Here is a 17,427-nt window from a genome sequence, read left to right as displayed (position 1 = left end):
ATGCCTGACATATAATTTTGCTTGTAAAAGTTCGCTGGAGAAAAAGATCTTTTTTAAAAATACAAGTCAAATAAGGAAAAAATCTCAACAAGTTTTATAAATGTTAGAAACAATGTTTTACATGAAATTGAATGATCCCAAACCATTAACAAATCTAGTAATAAATTAAATCAAATTATTCTACCGTCTACTTGGTGTAATTAACAAGTATCAAGTAATTAATTAATTGTCAGAAAGATAATCAATCATCCACAAGCACTTCCTACCTAAGGCGATTGGACAATAGACTTACTCCCCAAAAGACTACAAAACATGAGAAGTTCCAAAACTCGAAGGAATATGAATGACGTATTGTACAACGAGAAATAACTATGGAATTAAGTAATGGCAAATAAAATGCTGTTCTGTGTCGAGAAAATATACTCTGGCTATTACTACAAATAATTCCCATGGTGAAGAAGAAAGAGTAAACACGTCAATTTAAATCTTAAAATCACAGTTGACGAAAACATTGCATCATGCTTCAAAATTTGTTGGGACTTAGAACCGTACAAAGAACAACAATAATTTACCACCGTTTGAATTATGAATGATTAATGGATATGAGATTTTGGAAGATCAGTAATCTCAAAGGCTTAAAGTTCAAGTGCTGAAGCATAAGAACAGGTAATTTCACACAAAAACTTTGTGTTAATGATGTTAGTTCATGTTTTTTTACGAGTGGCTCTTTCCGAAAGACTTCAATGATAATAGGAATACATGAGTAGCAACAGCAGTGGACACAAAAGGTTTAAATTTACATGTTTGAAATGACTAAATTTGACACGTTTATACAATCTAACACTAATCCTCAACTCTCAAGAGAACTTAAAAGTCACCTGAAAAATAAAAAGTGATTTTATCCAACAAAGATACTGGAACAATTTGAGAATGAAATTATAACAAAAAAAAAAAATGTTACTCTTTAAAGAATACTGAATGATCTATCAAAAAAAGTTTTTATGTATTTTTGTTATTAAATCAATGTCATATATTTTCCTGAAGACGATTGAAGCAACTCAATTGAAATGTTGACACATTCTCAACAAACCACAGTTCTTTTCAGAACTATCTACAGTATGTGGTGTACCGCAAGCATTAATATAATGAAATACTTGTTTTATTTTAATATTTTTATTCAATTTAATCATATCAAATGCATTTTTTTTTTTTTAAAGAAATCATAATATATTACTGTAATTATTTATGTACTTTGGTATAAACATGGACTACCGGATTGCCATACTGTATGAAGCCAAAACATAAAAATAAAGACTGTATTGCAAAGAATTTTAGCTCTTGGCCTCTATTTGTTTGTGTCATACAAAAAAAAATTCAATAAACGATAAAACGTTTAATTATCCATCACTGGTATGTATTGAGTAGATGTTTGCCTGTTGATTAATTGTGTGTCTTTTCCCAATCTTTCATTATTTGATTACTTCTGAGAATAGGTTAAAAATATCCCTACATTCTTTGAAAGGCTTTGTTCTCCATCATTTGAGTATTGTTCGGAGTCATGAAACAAGGATATTACTGTCGACAACTTAGACTCTATTTACCTAGCAATTATATCAAATTCCTTCTGCCTTCCCAAGATAACTAAACAACTAAATTCATTATAATACTAGAATCTGTTTACGTACTACAGTATGCTGAAAACAATTGCTACTTTCTAGCCTACATGTTGTGATATTTGATAATTTTTCAATTGTCCCTACAGCAACAAATAATAAAAACAATAACATACAACAATAATATAATAAATTAATTAAATCAAATAATATAATAAAATATTAAACATACATACAACTAATAACAATAACATACAACAATAACAAAAAATGAAATATAATAATAGAATAAAATACTATCATGCAGTTAATGGTACAAAATTTCAATGGCCTACAGTCAATAGTAAGTGGTTGGCTGTGCAGAGACACTTTTGAATCCTAGACTAGGTTTAAATCCTTTCCCAGGGCTCATAAAAAGATACCTTCTGGCTGATGTCTGATGCTTCCTTGGTCTGTATTTGTATCGTTTTTCCATAAACTGAAGGTGGAATGACACAGAGTCTAAGGATGATGTAAACTGCCTTCTGAGCAGTATCTTCAGCTGTTAGAATACTTGACTCACGGTCTGCAAGGCGCTGAAGGAGGAACACCACTTCACTGTACAAACTATATGCAGCGGTTACTATAAATACTCACTATACAGTCCTGTTTTTTGTTTATAATTCGCCAAATACAATGCTGAAGGCTACTCTGATGTATAATTTTGGATTTATTTTAGTGTAGTTGGTAGAGAAGAATCTAGGTCCAAATTCAAATGGGGAGAAACTTTTTTTTTTATCAATTATTTATTATCCTCTATATGGATGTTTTTTTCTACATTGATCAGAGGATTCTGGGTTCAAAACGAATGGCTACAATACTCAGATTGAATAGACCTAATATACTGTAGAGTATCAGTGATCATCTCTAATACAGACTTATAAAGACACTTGATTATATAGTATAATAGTTATTCATTGTGCATATAAAGTGATCACATCTGCAGGGTTGATCACCCAAAACTAAATACGGTATTTTTTTGAAGATTATATCTCATTTAATATTAATATCCCTCTTGATGGACTGGATTAATGACGAAGTTAAAGGAAGTTCCCACTATGTCTAACCTTGATCTCTTCATATCTAATAATACACAATATTTATAAAATGTATAATTTATCAATTTTTTGCCAGCACCTGTCCGGTCAGGATCAAGTCTTTTGTGAATAGATACTTTTCAGTAGTTTTTATGCAATGTCATTTTAAATTTCCGTTCACAAATAACTAATTTTAAAACTTACTACCTTTATATAACTAACAGTGTATACATTTTCTGCATATGTGATAATGTCCATAACAAATTAAAGCAGTTATCACATTAATGTTCTGGCTATACAGACAGAAAAACTTTCATTTTAGTCCTGAAATAAAAACAAAATAAGCTTCTGTGTAAAAGAGAAAGTTGGCGATTTCTAATTTAATAAAACGGAGAGAAATGGCAAACATGATTTACCGAACACTGAGATGCAGTCAAGCAAAATGAAATTTCTTTGTATAAAACAGCTTTAAGAACTTTTTTTACAGGGTTGTGGCAATGCTGGCCATTTCAGACCGTTTTGTGTAAATTAAATATTTTATCAAACATTTCAACTGCAAATCTGACCCTCTGGCAATGCCAAATAATAATGTGAGCGTGAATGAAAATTTTTTAAAAGAAGACAACATTTAACAGATCTCGATATTCAACTACAATAAGCTAATAAATATGCACAAAAAAATTAATATTTTAAGTTGCATAACTTTAGAACATGTATTAAATTTTAAATTATACACTATATCTTTGTCCTTCATTTAATCCTGTATTTGATATTTTTTCATTGTACTTTTTCAAAGTTTTTAGGCTTTTCACAGATATTGTGTAAGTTTTATAGTTTATATTTCCATTCTGTAATTGCGGTATACGCTGTTGGATGTGCAATAAATAAATAAAAATATATAATGCATAGGGAATGATGGTTCTTTATGATGTAAAGATAAGTACAGTACGACTTTTTAAATTCAGTACGATTTTTATAAATAATGCAAAGCATTTGAATAATTTGTTTATGCATTCCCAATACTTTGTTGCGTGTGTGAATCTACACAATTGCTTATTGGGAATAATAAATGTTGAAAGGTTTTTATGAAGAATAATTCACAAAATAAGGGCAAATTCAAGGATACAGCTAACTATGACAGAAGGTGAAGCATGCAAACAAAATGTGACCCCCAAATTTCCTGAATTTCCCAAATGGGGCATCATAGACTCACAAAGATCTTTATCAAAATATCCCTTTTAAACAGGGGACAAGGCTGGACAATGTATGCCAGTTACTGTCAGATTCGCGTTAAAATATCAAACCTGTATTTCATTAACACCCAGATGAAAAGTATTATGAAGATGAGAATCAAGTTCACACTCATGTGTGATGTTGTTCCATTAAAAATATTTAAATATGCGCACAAGTGAAAGTATGAAAAATAGAGTTACAAAACAACTTGTTTTTGTATAAGATAACCTGCTTGCCTCAAATCGATCCTGTGTGTATCAATAGGCCTATTTACTACAATTATAATGTTGTTTTTATCTTTATTGATGTTCTTGTATTATCATTATGATTATTATTTACAGTATGCAACTTTCAAAACCTGAACTTTTTTTCAAAGCTTTGGGTACACAAAATGTAATATAAACTGTTTCTAAAACTTCTTGATACTCATGAAGAACTGGAAAACTGATCATTTTGGGACATAGAATGGTTAAGAACCAACATAGAATTAAGCCCAGAATGAAACCCAGAATTAAGCCCAGAATGAAACCCAGAATTAAGTTCAGAATGCAACCTTAAGCCCAGGATAAAACCTAGAAATAAGCCTAGAATGAAACCTACAGTAGCATTAAGCCTGGGATCAGACCCAGAATTAAGCCCAGGATCAAACCCACACTTAATCCCAAGTTCAAACCAGAATTAAGCCCAGGATGAAACTCATAATTAAGTCTAGGATTAAATCCAAAATTAAGTCCAGGATCAAAAACAGGCTTTAATCCCATGATCAAACCCAGACTTAATCCCAGGATCAAACCAGTATTAATCCCAGGATGAAACCCATAATTAGGTCTAGGATCAAATCCAGAATTAAGTTCAGGATCAAACCCAGACTTCAATTCCAGGATCAAACCCAGAATTAAGCCTAGAATCAAACTCATTTTTAAGCCTAGGATCAAACCCACAATTAAGCCCATGATCAAACCCAGACTTAATCCTAGGATCAAACCCAGATTTAAGCCTAGGATAAAACCAGAATTAAACCCAGATCACACCCAGTATTAAGCCAGGATCAAACACACCAATTGGAATTTACAGGCTACAGTACAGCTGCAATCTAACCACATAATTACAGCTCTACTCTAATTTCAAGTTATTGCACATGACTAATGCACGCAGATGACCTATTACATACTCTACAAAACTTTTTTTTGAAAGATTTAACTGATACAATGTTTAGATGTTAGAATCTCAGAGGAGTGTATGTCACAATTTCCTGTCATTTTAAGCATTTACGTACCATATTGACTGGTAATTGAAGATAAACACTTAAACTGTAATAAGTACAACCGACAGTACCACCTTGAGCAACCATTCTAATGGACCATAAACCATGTTACCGGATGATGAATAATGAACGGTGTTAAAGCGGTCTTTCCGTTTCATGTGTAGGCACTTGACGCCAGAAGTGTGTAACTCTATGATTTAGAAGTTTGGTGACAATCAAACTTGTCAAATTCTGACATGCAGTGATAATGGGAAGAATGATTGGATCACCTTAAATACCAATGGAATACTACTTTATGATTGATAATTACTAAATTCCTAAAAACAGGGATTAAAAACTGAAATGGAGTTATAGTTTGGTAAAAATTAATGTCTTCAATCTCAGAATCCTGAATTCAAATCCTGTCACACCCCCAGGATTTTTTTCTCTTAACTATTAACAGTTGCACTTTTAAGTCTCATTCAAAAAATAAAACAGAAAATTATGAAAGAATTGTTTACATTAACGTCCTTTTTTCCTTCAAAGATACAAAAAGGCAGAATGTGAGGAAACGTCATTCCAATTGATTGTTTTACAAGAATTAATTCATAATAATCGTATAGGCAATAAAAGCAGATTAAAGTATGCATTGATGTATAATTATCAGAGCTATTAGAAAAGAAGTGAAAAAGAATAGCAATGAAAATTAGATGTTGAATCGAGAAGGTTAGTGACATCAACTGAAGATAGTTTAAGCATCACACATTAAAAGTACTAATTCTACCTTGACAGATGACAAAATATCTGCCACTTTTCCGCTACCTAAAACTCTTTTACTAAAAATACATCAAATAATACATAACAAAACACAAACTTGAAAGTGTCAACATAGAATTTTTAATATGCACTGACAGAATTACTGAGAAAAGATAGCACTGCCCTTCAGAAAAATTTAAAATTCAAGGTGTTTTTACAAGAAAATTTTGTATTAGTTTGCAGAGGGAGAAAAACATTTAAAGACAAGATCTAGACAGTTTGGTGCCATTCCAGCAATTGCCCTTACTGTACTAACCACATTCAAATTTATGCTATATAGATAGTCATCAGTTCAACTACGGTAATTTGTAAAATGTTTCGGGAAAGATCTATGAAAGTTCAAGTCTTCCTTTCACCATCTAAAAAGTTAGAAATAAGTTAGAAATATTAACATCAACCTTATTTTTATTAGCCCTCAATCATTAAAACAACTATCTATTTTAAATCATTAGTATGGTTACAATTGCAGTAAACAACCCAGTTAAAAATCTACAGTATAATATTTTGTACATATAAGCCAGGATAATAATGATTTTAATCATAATAATTAATTGGTTAATTAATTACCCCTGTGTGTAGTTAAATGTCTAGTCAGGTCAGCATATAGAATATACCATTTCCTCAAAACATCTTACATTCTGATTTCAAAATTCATCTATTCAATAAAACAACTGTCCCCCAAATAAACTGTATTCACCCTTCTCCCCCCTTTCCTGTGCATAATGAATGTTTCTGTTATTGTAAATTACTATTAAAGATGTTCAATTTTACATAAACATTGAAATACAATTTTCAATTTTACTGTTTTTCTTAGTGCTAATTTATATTTGTGGGTTTCAAAAATCTCGCCACCAGCAAATTTATTAGTTTACTCACAGAATGTTTTCAGACATAAATTAACAGCTGTTTAGGGTAACATGTGTAAACTTTGTTTTTCTAAAGAAAAAAAAAACATGATAATTGGTTCCTATCTTCACTTAAATATATAAATTGCATTATCTATTTAATAGAACAAAGCGATTGATTTTGACAACATAGCCTTCCTAACAAAATGAAAGCAATGAAGGCACAATATGCCCCTTAATACCCATGTCCTTGATGCTTTAACCCATTTCAAACCCTTGTTTGATGTTGTTACAAAGACCCCTGGCCCATTACAGTACACTTAATAAACCTAATAATTGCAGTGAAAATCATAGACAGCAGCATGGCTCCAATCATTAGTCATTTTTTGGTTTTGAGTTTATAGTGGCATCAGGATTTGCCAGGAGGGTCAGATGTTCCTGATGTGAGGTCGTGTGTTCAATGAGAATGTAGAGGTACTGTAGGAACCAGGGACTGTACAGAACCCATCAGAGGGGGTTTAGGGATGGGGAGTACTGGAAGCTATTACAATTTAAGGATTTGAAAGGCTTATTAATTAATTTTAGAGTCTCACAATCTATAAAAATTTAGAATGTTCGTTCTCCTGCAACAAATTGTGTTTTTTTCTCTCCAGTGTGGAAAGGGGACCAGTTTTTCACACTGGCACCACCCTGTTTAGGGTTTGATTAATCAACCATGCAATTTACTTTGGCATCAGAATCAGAACTTGTTTGTTCAGTACAGGATGACATTTATAACATCACAACTGTTTGCATGCAATAAAAAAATCACATGTCTGGGTACTACGCCAGACCAACGTCGATGCTCCCAAACCTTGGTCCCAATTAGCCGGGAAATGATGTACTTCTGATTTTTAATGCTTTTTCTTCTAAACAAATTGAAACATAAAAACACAGGGAGCCAAACAGATTTCAATGAGGACAGTACAATACATGTAATGATCGGTGTCAAACAAAATACCACAAAAAAAATAATAAATCACTTTTTTTTAAAGTTCAAGATTATTAAATATAAACATAAGGAGAGAATTTTTAAGAAACTGTTTATAGCGAATTAAATTTTTTAAAGATCATCAGAGAAGGGTGGGAAAAAACAAAAATAAAAAAATAAAATTGTATTGATGAATGTAAAGAGTGTAGGTATAAGATTCCTTAATTATTAAGGAATACATATCTTATTTTTGGAAGTTTCAGGGGTGTGGAGGGCATAATAAAAATAAATAAAACATTTTTTTCTGAAATTTTCATTTTTTCATGCCGGATGGGTTCGCAAACTGCCAAAAATAAAATTTCATTTTTATTCGAAATTACCATTATTGTCAATTAGGAGTTGCTCAACAAGGTAGAAAAAAAGTCTTGTTTAACATGTTCTGCTCAGAACGGATCCAGAATTTTTCAAACGGGAGAGCACAACAGTTTCAGAATAGTTAAGTGAGTAGCACAAAACATTGATTTGCATTGAAATATTTAAAATTTAGTGGCAAAACGGGGCACGTGCTCCCCTACTGGATCCGCCCGTATTGCTAGAGCTAATAGTCTTCTGACCAATCCAACTACATTATGGGATTGTGAATAGTTTCAAGAGAGTTTTGGATAAACAGTCCAACTGATCAAAAAAAAAAAAAAATCACTTTAATTGGCTGTAAACTCCACCCACAAAACATCTGACTCTGTCTCTCACATAACTTCCAAGTTAATTAAAACTGCAAAATCTAATTATGTAATTTAAGAATAAACATGTACAAGTGTGAAAAGGTAACACTATGTCTTAGCCACAGACCTCATAAAGATAATCAGGCTCCTAAAATAAATTTGGCCTCTCACAAATTATTTTTATCAATCATTATCAAAACTGGTACAATGACAACTAACAGACAAAAATTCTTTTAAGCATGGGAGAGAGCCCTCAATCTGTTAACTTGCAATTAGTGGTTTCAGTAGTTGCCAATAAGATACTTACATCTGAGGTCTTCAGTCGAGAGCGTATCAAGCCATCTCGCTCTGTGATGAATTGTTGTCTTGTATCAACTTCCTCCACTTCTAGGTCCACTGAAATAATAAGCATATTTAGTAAGAACAAAACAAGTTTCAAATATTATTGTTTATCAACCAATACAGTACATAAAAAGAAACATCTGCAAGTTTAAAAAAATACTTTATTGGAAACACCAACACTTAATTACCTACATTTAGCTTTTCATTGAAAAAAAAATTGTAATGAAAAAAAATTGTTCTATTGTAACAAAAAATTTCACCAATGCAATTTTATTGCATGGTATGATGGGGCAAAACATATTTGTAGATGTAAATCTTGAATTATTGTTAGGGAGCAAACTTCTGCGGGCCATACATATGCAGGATCAAAGTAAAAAAATTATTGTTAATAATTTAGAACCAATATAATCCAGCAATTATTTACAGTAACCATAGAGATGGTAAGTGAATCACACCCCTACCACAAACACTGCAAGTTTGAGGAAATATTTTTGCACCCATCAGTAGGATAAAATATATTGAATTATATTAACTTCAATTTTAGATATTAAAATATACAGTACATATTTCGATATTGTAATTGCCAAAGTCAAAGATACTGTATTTCTGATTCTATCAGAATTCTTTGAAGGGAACACAGAGGGAATACTCTGGCAACCCTTGCAAAGGATGTCTACACAGAGCTTTCAATCAACTGATTGACAAAGTATGTCATCAATTAAATTTGTAACATAAAGTGTGTTTGGAAGGCGTTGTTCAACATGCGATTCGGTTCACTGAAAATGTGATAGATTACGACCAACAATGACAGAGAAGTTTGATATTTGAATTATCAATGCAATTTAGTTGCTGCAGAAATTGTCAACGGAAGAAACAGGGATCAATCAAGGCTGAGGCACATTTAACAAGAATGGAATCGGAATAAATTGGAATTGTCAAAAGCAATTAATGATAAAAAGCATCAACACAGCCATTAAAAGTTTAAGGTTTGTAATATTATTAAGAATTGAAAGGACACTGTCTATTACAAAGGTGTGGGTGGAAAATGCCTCTGTCAATAAACTGAAAGAAAAAACAGACATGGGGTGCAATATTATCATCAACCATCATCTTCATTGTGTAGAGAAAGCAAGTGGCATAGTGTGAATGCTTCAGGCTTTGAATTGAGAGGTTGACAGTTCGAGCCAAGTGCCTTGGGCAAGGCACCTAAGTTCGATTATTTTGCTCTCTTTTTTAACCTCATCTATCATCATATATTATTCATGATTTTCAACTTCAGCACCATTATAATCTCACTGTCCTCTTCATTCTAATTTCAATCAAAATGATTATCATCACCGTTAGGCCTAAAAAAAATGTTTGTGTTCCCTTTGATACTGAAAATTATATAAAAGGGGTGGGTGCAAAAAGTTTTTTTTTCTTCTGTCGCAAAAATTAACATATTAAATCGCAATGCTTGCAATTAAGCATGTCTCACTATTTATTTTTCAAAGGGTATTCATCACACTGAATAAAAATAACCGATAATCGATATTTTGCAATGAATTTAAGACTAGAATGGCGATACCTTACATCAGACACCAAATTTAGACAACTTTCATGCACAAAATGGAGAAAAATAAAGATCACTTTTTTAAATTTGTGAACAAAAAAACGGGGGAAAAAACCTTTTTTAAAAACACTGCCCCCAATTTTCAGTGAGCTAGGAGCGATCACTGGAGGGCAAACAAACAATTTTTTTTTTATTAAGGCCTTACCATCACCATTATCATCATAATTTTTATCACCACCATCTTCATCAATAATTCTCTTCATGACAATCCTCTTCATTACCATTCTCTTCATTAAAATTTTCTTAATCACCCGACTCTTCACTATACCATATTCTTCTACAGCCTTTCCGAAACCAACTCAATTCCCAAATCATAAGAGTAAAAATAAAGAGCTTGTGCAAAGGGGTAACAAGTTGAGTTTTGCTATTGAATATTGTCATCCCATTATCATACAAGAATTTATTCAATACAAATAAACATACCGTAGGAATCAAAAAGTGATTGTTATTAAAAATATAATGACATTATGATAAAAATATACAAAATTGATTATTAATTAAAAATAGACCAACTATAATGAAGTAGAAGCAAAGCAATTTAATGAAGTGATTATTATTACAAACAAATAACGTTTTCATTATAATTGTAGGATGTAAGAATTAAACAATAATTTTGGCGGAGTTGTCAAGCAAGTTGGTGGAAATTCATGAATTAGCAAATCGATTACTCACTATGGAAGATATAAGAAATCTAACGAGAACAAATAATTCATTTTATTGTGAGAATTTACTACAAAACGTAAATCAAAATATAACCTTTTCTTATAAAATTTCTTTAGTTTGCTAATATAATAACATTAATGTCAATATAATTCAATCTGAATTAGAAATATTTCAATTAGTAATTAATAACAAAATAATCAAGTTACTCCACCCTTTTCTTTGCTTTTTTCCCAGATACCTTTTTAAAACAATCTTATCTGACAGTTTCATGTCATTAACCTTCACAATTTTTTATGAAGCTTGCAATATATTTATTTATTTTCTAATCTATTGAAACATTTCCAGTAATCGAAACCCATGGTTCCATGATACAGTAATCAACTTCATCTGTAGAAGAATTAACAATGCTTTAAGCTGTTGACAATATCAAATTTTATGTGACAAATAAATGTGATATTCCCATATCTGGGTGTGATATGACATCATCATGCCCATTTATACATATCACACATATTTTGTCACATAAAATTTCATATTGTGGACAGAGGTATATAGAAAAAGCCTGAGTGAAAGCTTATAATTAATATTATTTTCATCCGGTTAAACTTGTTTTTTTTTCCCCCTTAACCAGATCATAAATGATGGTTAATTAACATATAGGTGTGCCAAGTTTAATGTGAGTCGCAATCCGAGTCTCCTGGGAAATCTCCTGCACTCTCATGAACTAAGCAAAATTAAACAAAAACTTAACTAATTTCCCGCAAAATTTGCATATTTCGACTACTATTTGTCTTCATGGAAGTCAGCTGGCCTCTTGGAAATGGCTTTTCCTAACTTGGGACTCCTACATATGACATCTAATAAGGAAATTTCCTACTTTCCACAGTTAATTCACTTTCTAACATCTTTCAAAAATAAATTTTATTCCATGTTTTAATTAAGGAATGTGCTAATTGAAAACTTTGTTTTCTAAGATATCAACAGAAGGCAATTTCTACACAGGATACAATTACAAAACTGAAAACGATGTTGCTAATTTCACTTGACTGTCGTACATGGGAAAATTATATGATCCGCATGGAATGTCTACATTAATTAAACACAATGCACTGAATCCTAGCAATGTGGGAAAGTACTAAACCAAGAAGCAGACATTTTTTCCTCGGGTGTGGCTCTTTTGTCAACTGCGGTGGAAGTAAGTCTTAACACTTTGTATTAATTGGTTGCTAACACAAGGAGTCATTACACTTTCTTGAAACATGTGGTGTAATTCTTATGTTTCCTATTATCATTAAGAGAATTAATCTATTCCTAACCTTATTTAATTATTTAGTAGGATGAGTATTAGGCCAGATAAAATTCATAGCTTCACATCCAGGATTTGTAATTACTTTTTGTTGAGGGTATTTACTAATTGCGATTTATAAACAGGCTGGTAAATGTAAAAAAATCTTATTTATTTAAAGAAAATTCAGTCTTTGATTTATATTCCACCTCTACTTACATTTTGACTAACAATCTTTCAGATTTCCTGATTATATTTATTTTCCATGAAAAAAAAAAAATTTAAATAGCAAATAGTATATTTTTTCATGTGAATTTTTACCAGTAGCTACAGGAAAATAATATTCCACATTGTTGCCTTTGCAAAGGCAAAAGGCATCACTCCTTGTTTGTTACCTACAGTAGTAGTTGTGAGTCTACTGTAACTATAATAAGTAAAAGGCTTCTGTTGACCATGCTGTATCAACTAAGGAACTTCCTATTTCTTGACCAGTAGCTATAGTAAAGATAGACTTTCTTTTCTGTTGACCAGATGACCTTCTTATTAAGTGACCTGTCTCTTATACACATCTAGATGTGTATAAGAGACAGGAGTGAAAGCTTATAATTAATATTATTTTCATCCGGTTAAACTTGTTTTTTTTTCCCCCTTAACCAGATCATAAATGATGGTTAATTAACATATAGGTGTGCCAAGTTTAATGTGAGTCGCAATCCGAGTCTCCTGGGAAATCTCCTGCACTCTCATGAACTAAGCAAACTTAAACAAAAACTAACTAATTTCCTGCAAAATTTGACTACTATTTGTCTTCATGGAAGTCAGCTGGCCTCTTGGAAATGGCTTTTCCTAACTTGGGACTCCTACATATGACATCTAATAAGGAAATTTCCTACTTTCCACAGTTAATTCACTTTCTAACATCTTTCAAAAATAAATTTTATTCCATGTTTTAATTAAGGAATGTGCTAATTGAAAACTTTGTTTTCTAAGATATCAACAGAAGGCAATTTCTACACAGGATACAATTACAAAACTGAAAACGATGTTGCTAATTTCACTTGACTGTCGTACATGGGAAAATTATATGATCCGCATGGAATGTCTACATTAATTAAACACAATGCACTGAATCCTAGCAATGTGGGAAAGTACTAAACCAAGAAGCAGACATTTTTTCCTCGGGTGTGGCTCTTTTGTCAACTGCGGTGGAAGTAAGTCTTAACACTTTGTATTAATTGGTTGCTAACACAAGGAGTCATTACACTTTCTTGAAACATGTGGTGTAATTCTTATGTTTCCTATTATCATTAAGAGAATTAATCTATTCCTAACCTTATTTAATTATTTAGTAGGATGAGTATTAGGCCAGATAAAATTCATAGCTTCACATCCAGGATTTGTAATTACTTTTTGTTGAGGGTATTTACTAATTGCGATTTATAAACAGGCTGGTAAATGTAAAAAAATGTTATTTATTTAAAGAAAATTCAGTCTTTGATTTATATTCCACCTCTATTTACAATTTGACTAACAATCTTTCCGATTTCTTGATTATATTTATTTTCCATGAAAAAAAAAAAATTTAAATAGCAAATAGTATATTTTTTCATGTGAATTTTTACCAGTACCTACAGGAAAATAATATTCCACATTGTTGCCTTTGCAAAGGCAAAAGGCATCACTTCTTGTTACCTACAGTAGTAGTAGTGAGTCTACTGTAACTATAATAAGTAAAAGGCTTCTGTTGACCATGCTGTAATTCAAATTCTTTATTCAAATTCTTTATTTATTTAGCAACTAAGTAAACATAGTTGAATTTACAATAAAAAACATCATACAGTATAAATATATATAGAATCAATTCAGAATACAAATTTAAAATGTTTAAAATACGATAAAATTTAAAAAAAAAAAAAAAAAAAATCTCAAAGGTTTACAGAACAAAAAAGAAACAGGCAGAAAAAAAAAAGTATCAACTAAGGAACTTCCTATTTCTTGACCAGTAGCTATAGTAAAAATAGACTTTCTTTTCTGTTGACCAGATGACCTTCTTATTAAGTGACCATTGAGGTAGACATCCTATCCAACTGACCAGTAAGTGAGGCAGAAGTCCCTGGTAATTACCATATACAGTAGGTGGTGATAATTGTCATACAAATAATGACATTATTGTCAATGTGACAAGTGTCTGATGTGATGACAATGATGAGAGGTAAGGATCAGATCTACTGTAGACTGACCAGATATGCGACAGTTGTGGATGCCTCTCTTTAAACCATAACGGTACATGGCGTTGTAACCAAGAGGTGTGATGAGAATGTATGCTAACACATTTACCATCTAACCCCATTCTCAAACAACAAATATTTACCTATTTTTATGAAATTAAAAAGCATATCAAAACTATGACATAAATTTCGTATTACAGTATTCTGCAAGTTAGGAGTTTTACTGTATGTTTATAATAATAATAACAATAAATTTTGCTTTGTCCCTTTTAAATGATGATTTTGTATTAAATTTCTGTGTTTCTCCATGATGATAGTACTTTTTTTGACAGATTTTTCAAATGATTTCTTAGGGGTTGTTCACAGTTATCAACATTTTCACCAGTGTACAAACAGTACTCTTTTTCCGTACCCCCTCCCTCCCATCTGAAAGTGTACAAAAATATGTTGATTTTGCAAAACTTTTCTCCATTTTTGTGTGAAGTCAATTAAAGCAATGTACGTGGTTGCTTAAAAAATGAATATTTATATCCATAGTTACATTATAATTTTACCATTATTTTATATATTGCATGTTATTTTGAATCAACATTTTTATGCATATGTAAGAGTATACAAATCTGTTTACCCCTCCCTGCTAGTATACTGTTTGTACACGTGTGAAAATGTTGAACGACCCCTTAAAAAATTGTTAGCAAAAATAATAAAATATGAGGAATTTGAACTCCCTTTGAAGATCAAATAAAAATGTATTTAAATCTCTTTTTTATTATCAAAGTAAATATGGGGTTTAATGTTTGGGATTATTTGACCTTTATTTACCTTTTCATTTACTGTACATAAGACTTGTGTTAAATTGCCCCGGAGGAACTTTCAAATTCAATTAATTGAGTTTGACAGAAAATAATACAATAATTATTTACCAAAGAAATCAAAACATTTCATGTTTAATTACAGTACTTTAACAGTATTGTATAGTTTTGATTGAAATTTTGACAGTTAATATACACGATGTAGTTCAGTGCCTTGTGCCATGTCATTCTGTTGACAAGCACTTTTGTCACTAAAACACATACACATGTATTACACTTGAAATTAAAATGTACTGCAACCAATTGAAACAGTAGGCCTACATTCTACTGTACTTCACTTGACACATTCATTCTCATAGTTTATTACACCTAAAACTATTTCCAGATTATCAAAATTTCTTTGATAAAAAACTGTTTGCCCATATAGTCAATATGTGCCTATACTGTATATGGTCATATTATGATGTTATCAAGACCATACTTAGGCATGGCACAGTCTTTATCAAATAAAGTTTGATAGACTGGAAAAGGCTTTTTTACATTAAAGTAAGAACTAAATAAAATGATTTAACATCAACAAATTCCTTGCAAATACTTGTCATTACTTATTAAGCATGAGCAATTAAAGAAATAAAAAGCTGTCATGTTATTCCACCCACTAAGTGGACAAAGTTTCTCACACAGAAAAAAAAAAAAAACTTGTGAAGTAAAAAAATGTTGATTGATTATTAATGAGTAGGCTACGTTTGATGTGTTGTCTTTTAGCCGTTTCACGTATTTTATCGCTTCCTGTCACGTAATTATAACAATATCCTTGTTGTATTTCATCGTATGATTGACTTTCCTGTTATTTTTGCCTGAATTTACGTTGTCCCTTTATTGTTATTGAGTGTACAGTATTGTACTAATTTGTTGACTTGTTTATAATTGTTAGATATAACAACAATAATTTCATTGTAGAACAATGACTAAATGTAGAATAATATTTAATCTTCAAGCAATAAAATGTTAACAAATTTAAACAGATTCATTGACTCCTAAAAATAAAAATATTTTAATCTTTTTATTAAAAATCTTTTTAAATTATCAATAAAACATTAATCTCCAAATAATTCACAAATCAATTGTTATAAATCTATTTGCTTTTGGTACCAGTGTCTCCTGGAACAAATACTTAATAGTAATTGTCTGAATTCAACCACAGTATTAGAAATCTATAATATGATATAAATTTCTCCTATACAATTAAAACAATTGTGTAGCGGTTCTGTCAATATAAACAAGTGTGACAGTGTGGAGAAAAGAGGGCCTACTTTACTACTGATAATAAACAACTTTTAATGTCCACTTAAATAAAATCAATGGCAGCTTCACTAGAACCTAATAGTAGAGTTAGCTTAAGTAATTTTATTATTCTTCATTAATAATAAAAAATAGTTTATAATTGAATTAAACATTAAAATTTAATATTTCCTCATATTATATTAACTTATAAAGCAAATTATTATAAGATGTCTCTTTATATTAAATGGCAGTAAAATTTAAACCAATGAAAATGACATTTACTCAGTCAATAATGAATTGCCATTTTTGAAGTGACAACAACTATTTATATTATATATTTGTTAAAAGACAATGCAAGCTACAGTACATGTCTTAGTTGATTTACAATACACCGAGTACAATAAAGAAAACAATTTTACATCATATTACAAACAATAAGTTTATAGCACTAACAACAACACAATAAAAAACTCGAACAATAAAGAAGAAAGTCTGAAAGGAAACTCAAAATGTAACCTGTCAAGAGTTCGTATCTAGCAAATTCACTAATAGTTGAACAAAACTTGTTTATTTGCATTGTAAAATCCTACATAGAAAATCTACACTTTTTCAAAGTGACCATCGCTATATGACGCTTTCTCTACAAAACGGCCGCGCCGCTTTGACTGTTGGCTCGGGTACCA

At 31.0% G+C, this 17,427-nt stretch overlaps 1 protein-coding gene across 4 annotated transcripts in view; it reads right to left on the bottom strand.

Moving 5' to 3' along the window:
* Nucleotides 1–17,427, bottom strand: part of LOC117105491 (golgin subfamily B member 1-like) — an 87,720-nt gene that overhangs the window by 60,160 nt on the left and 10,133 nt on the right. For all 4 annotated transcript variants that reach the window (XM_033246653.1, XM_033246655.1, XM_033246656.1 and 1 more), the window contains exon 4: nt 8,826–8,914. In XM_033246653.1, coding sequence (XP_033102544.1) covers nt 8,826–8,914 — 89 coding nt within the window. The remainder of the gene's footprint in view (nt 1–8,825; nt 8,915–17,427) is intronic.

The sequence above is a fragment of the Anneissia japonica genome, unplaced genomic scaffold, assembly GCF_011630105.1.
Source record: "Anneissia japonica isolate Jap-2015-1 unplaced genomic scaffold, ASM1163010v1 scaffold6233_len141684_cov196, whole genome shotgun sequence".
Lineage (NCBI taxonomy): Eukaryota > Metazoa > Echinodermata > Crinoidea > Comatulida > Comatulidae > Anneissia > Anneissia japonica.
Note: the sequence above shows the minus strand (reverse complement) of the source record. Positions and strands in the feature narration are given on the sequence as shown.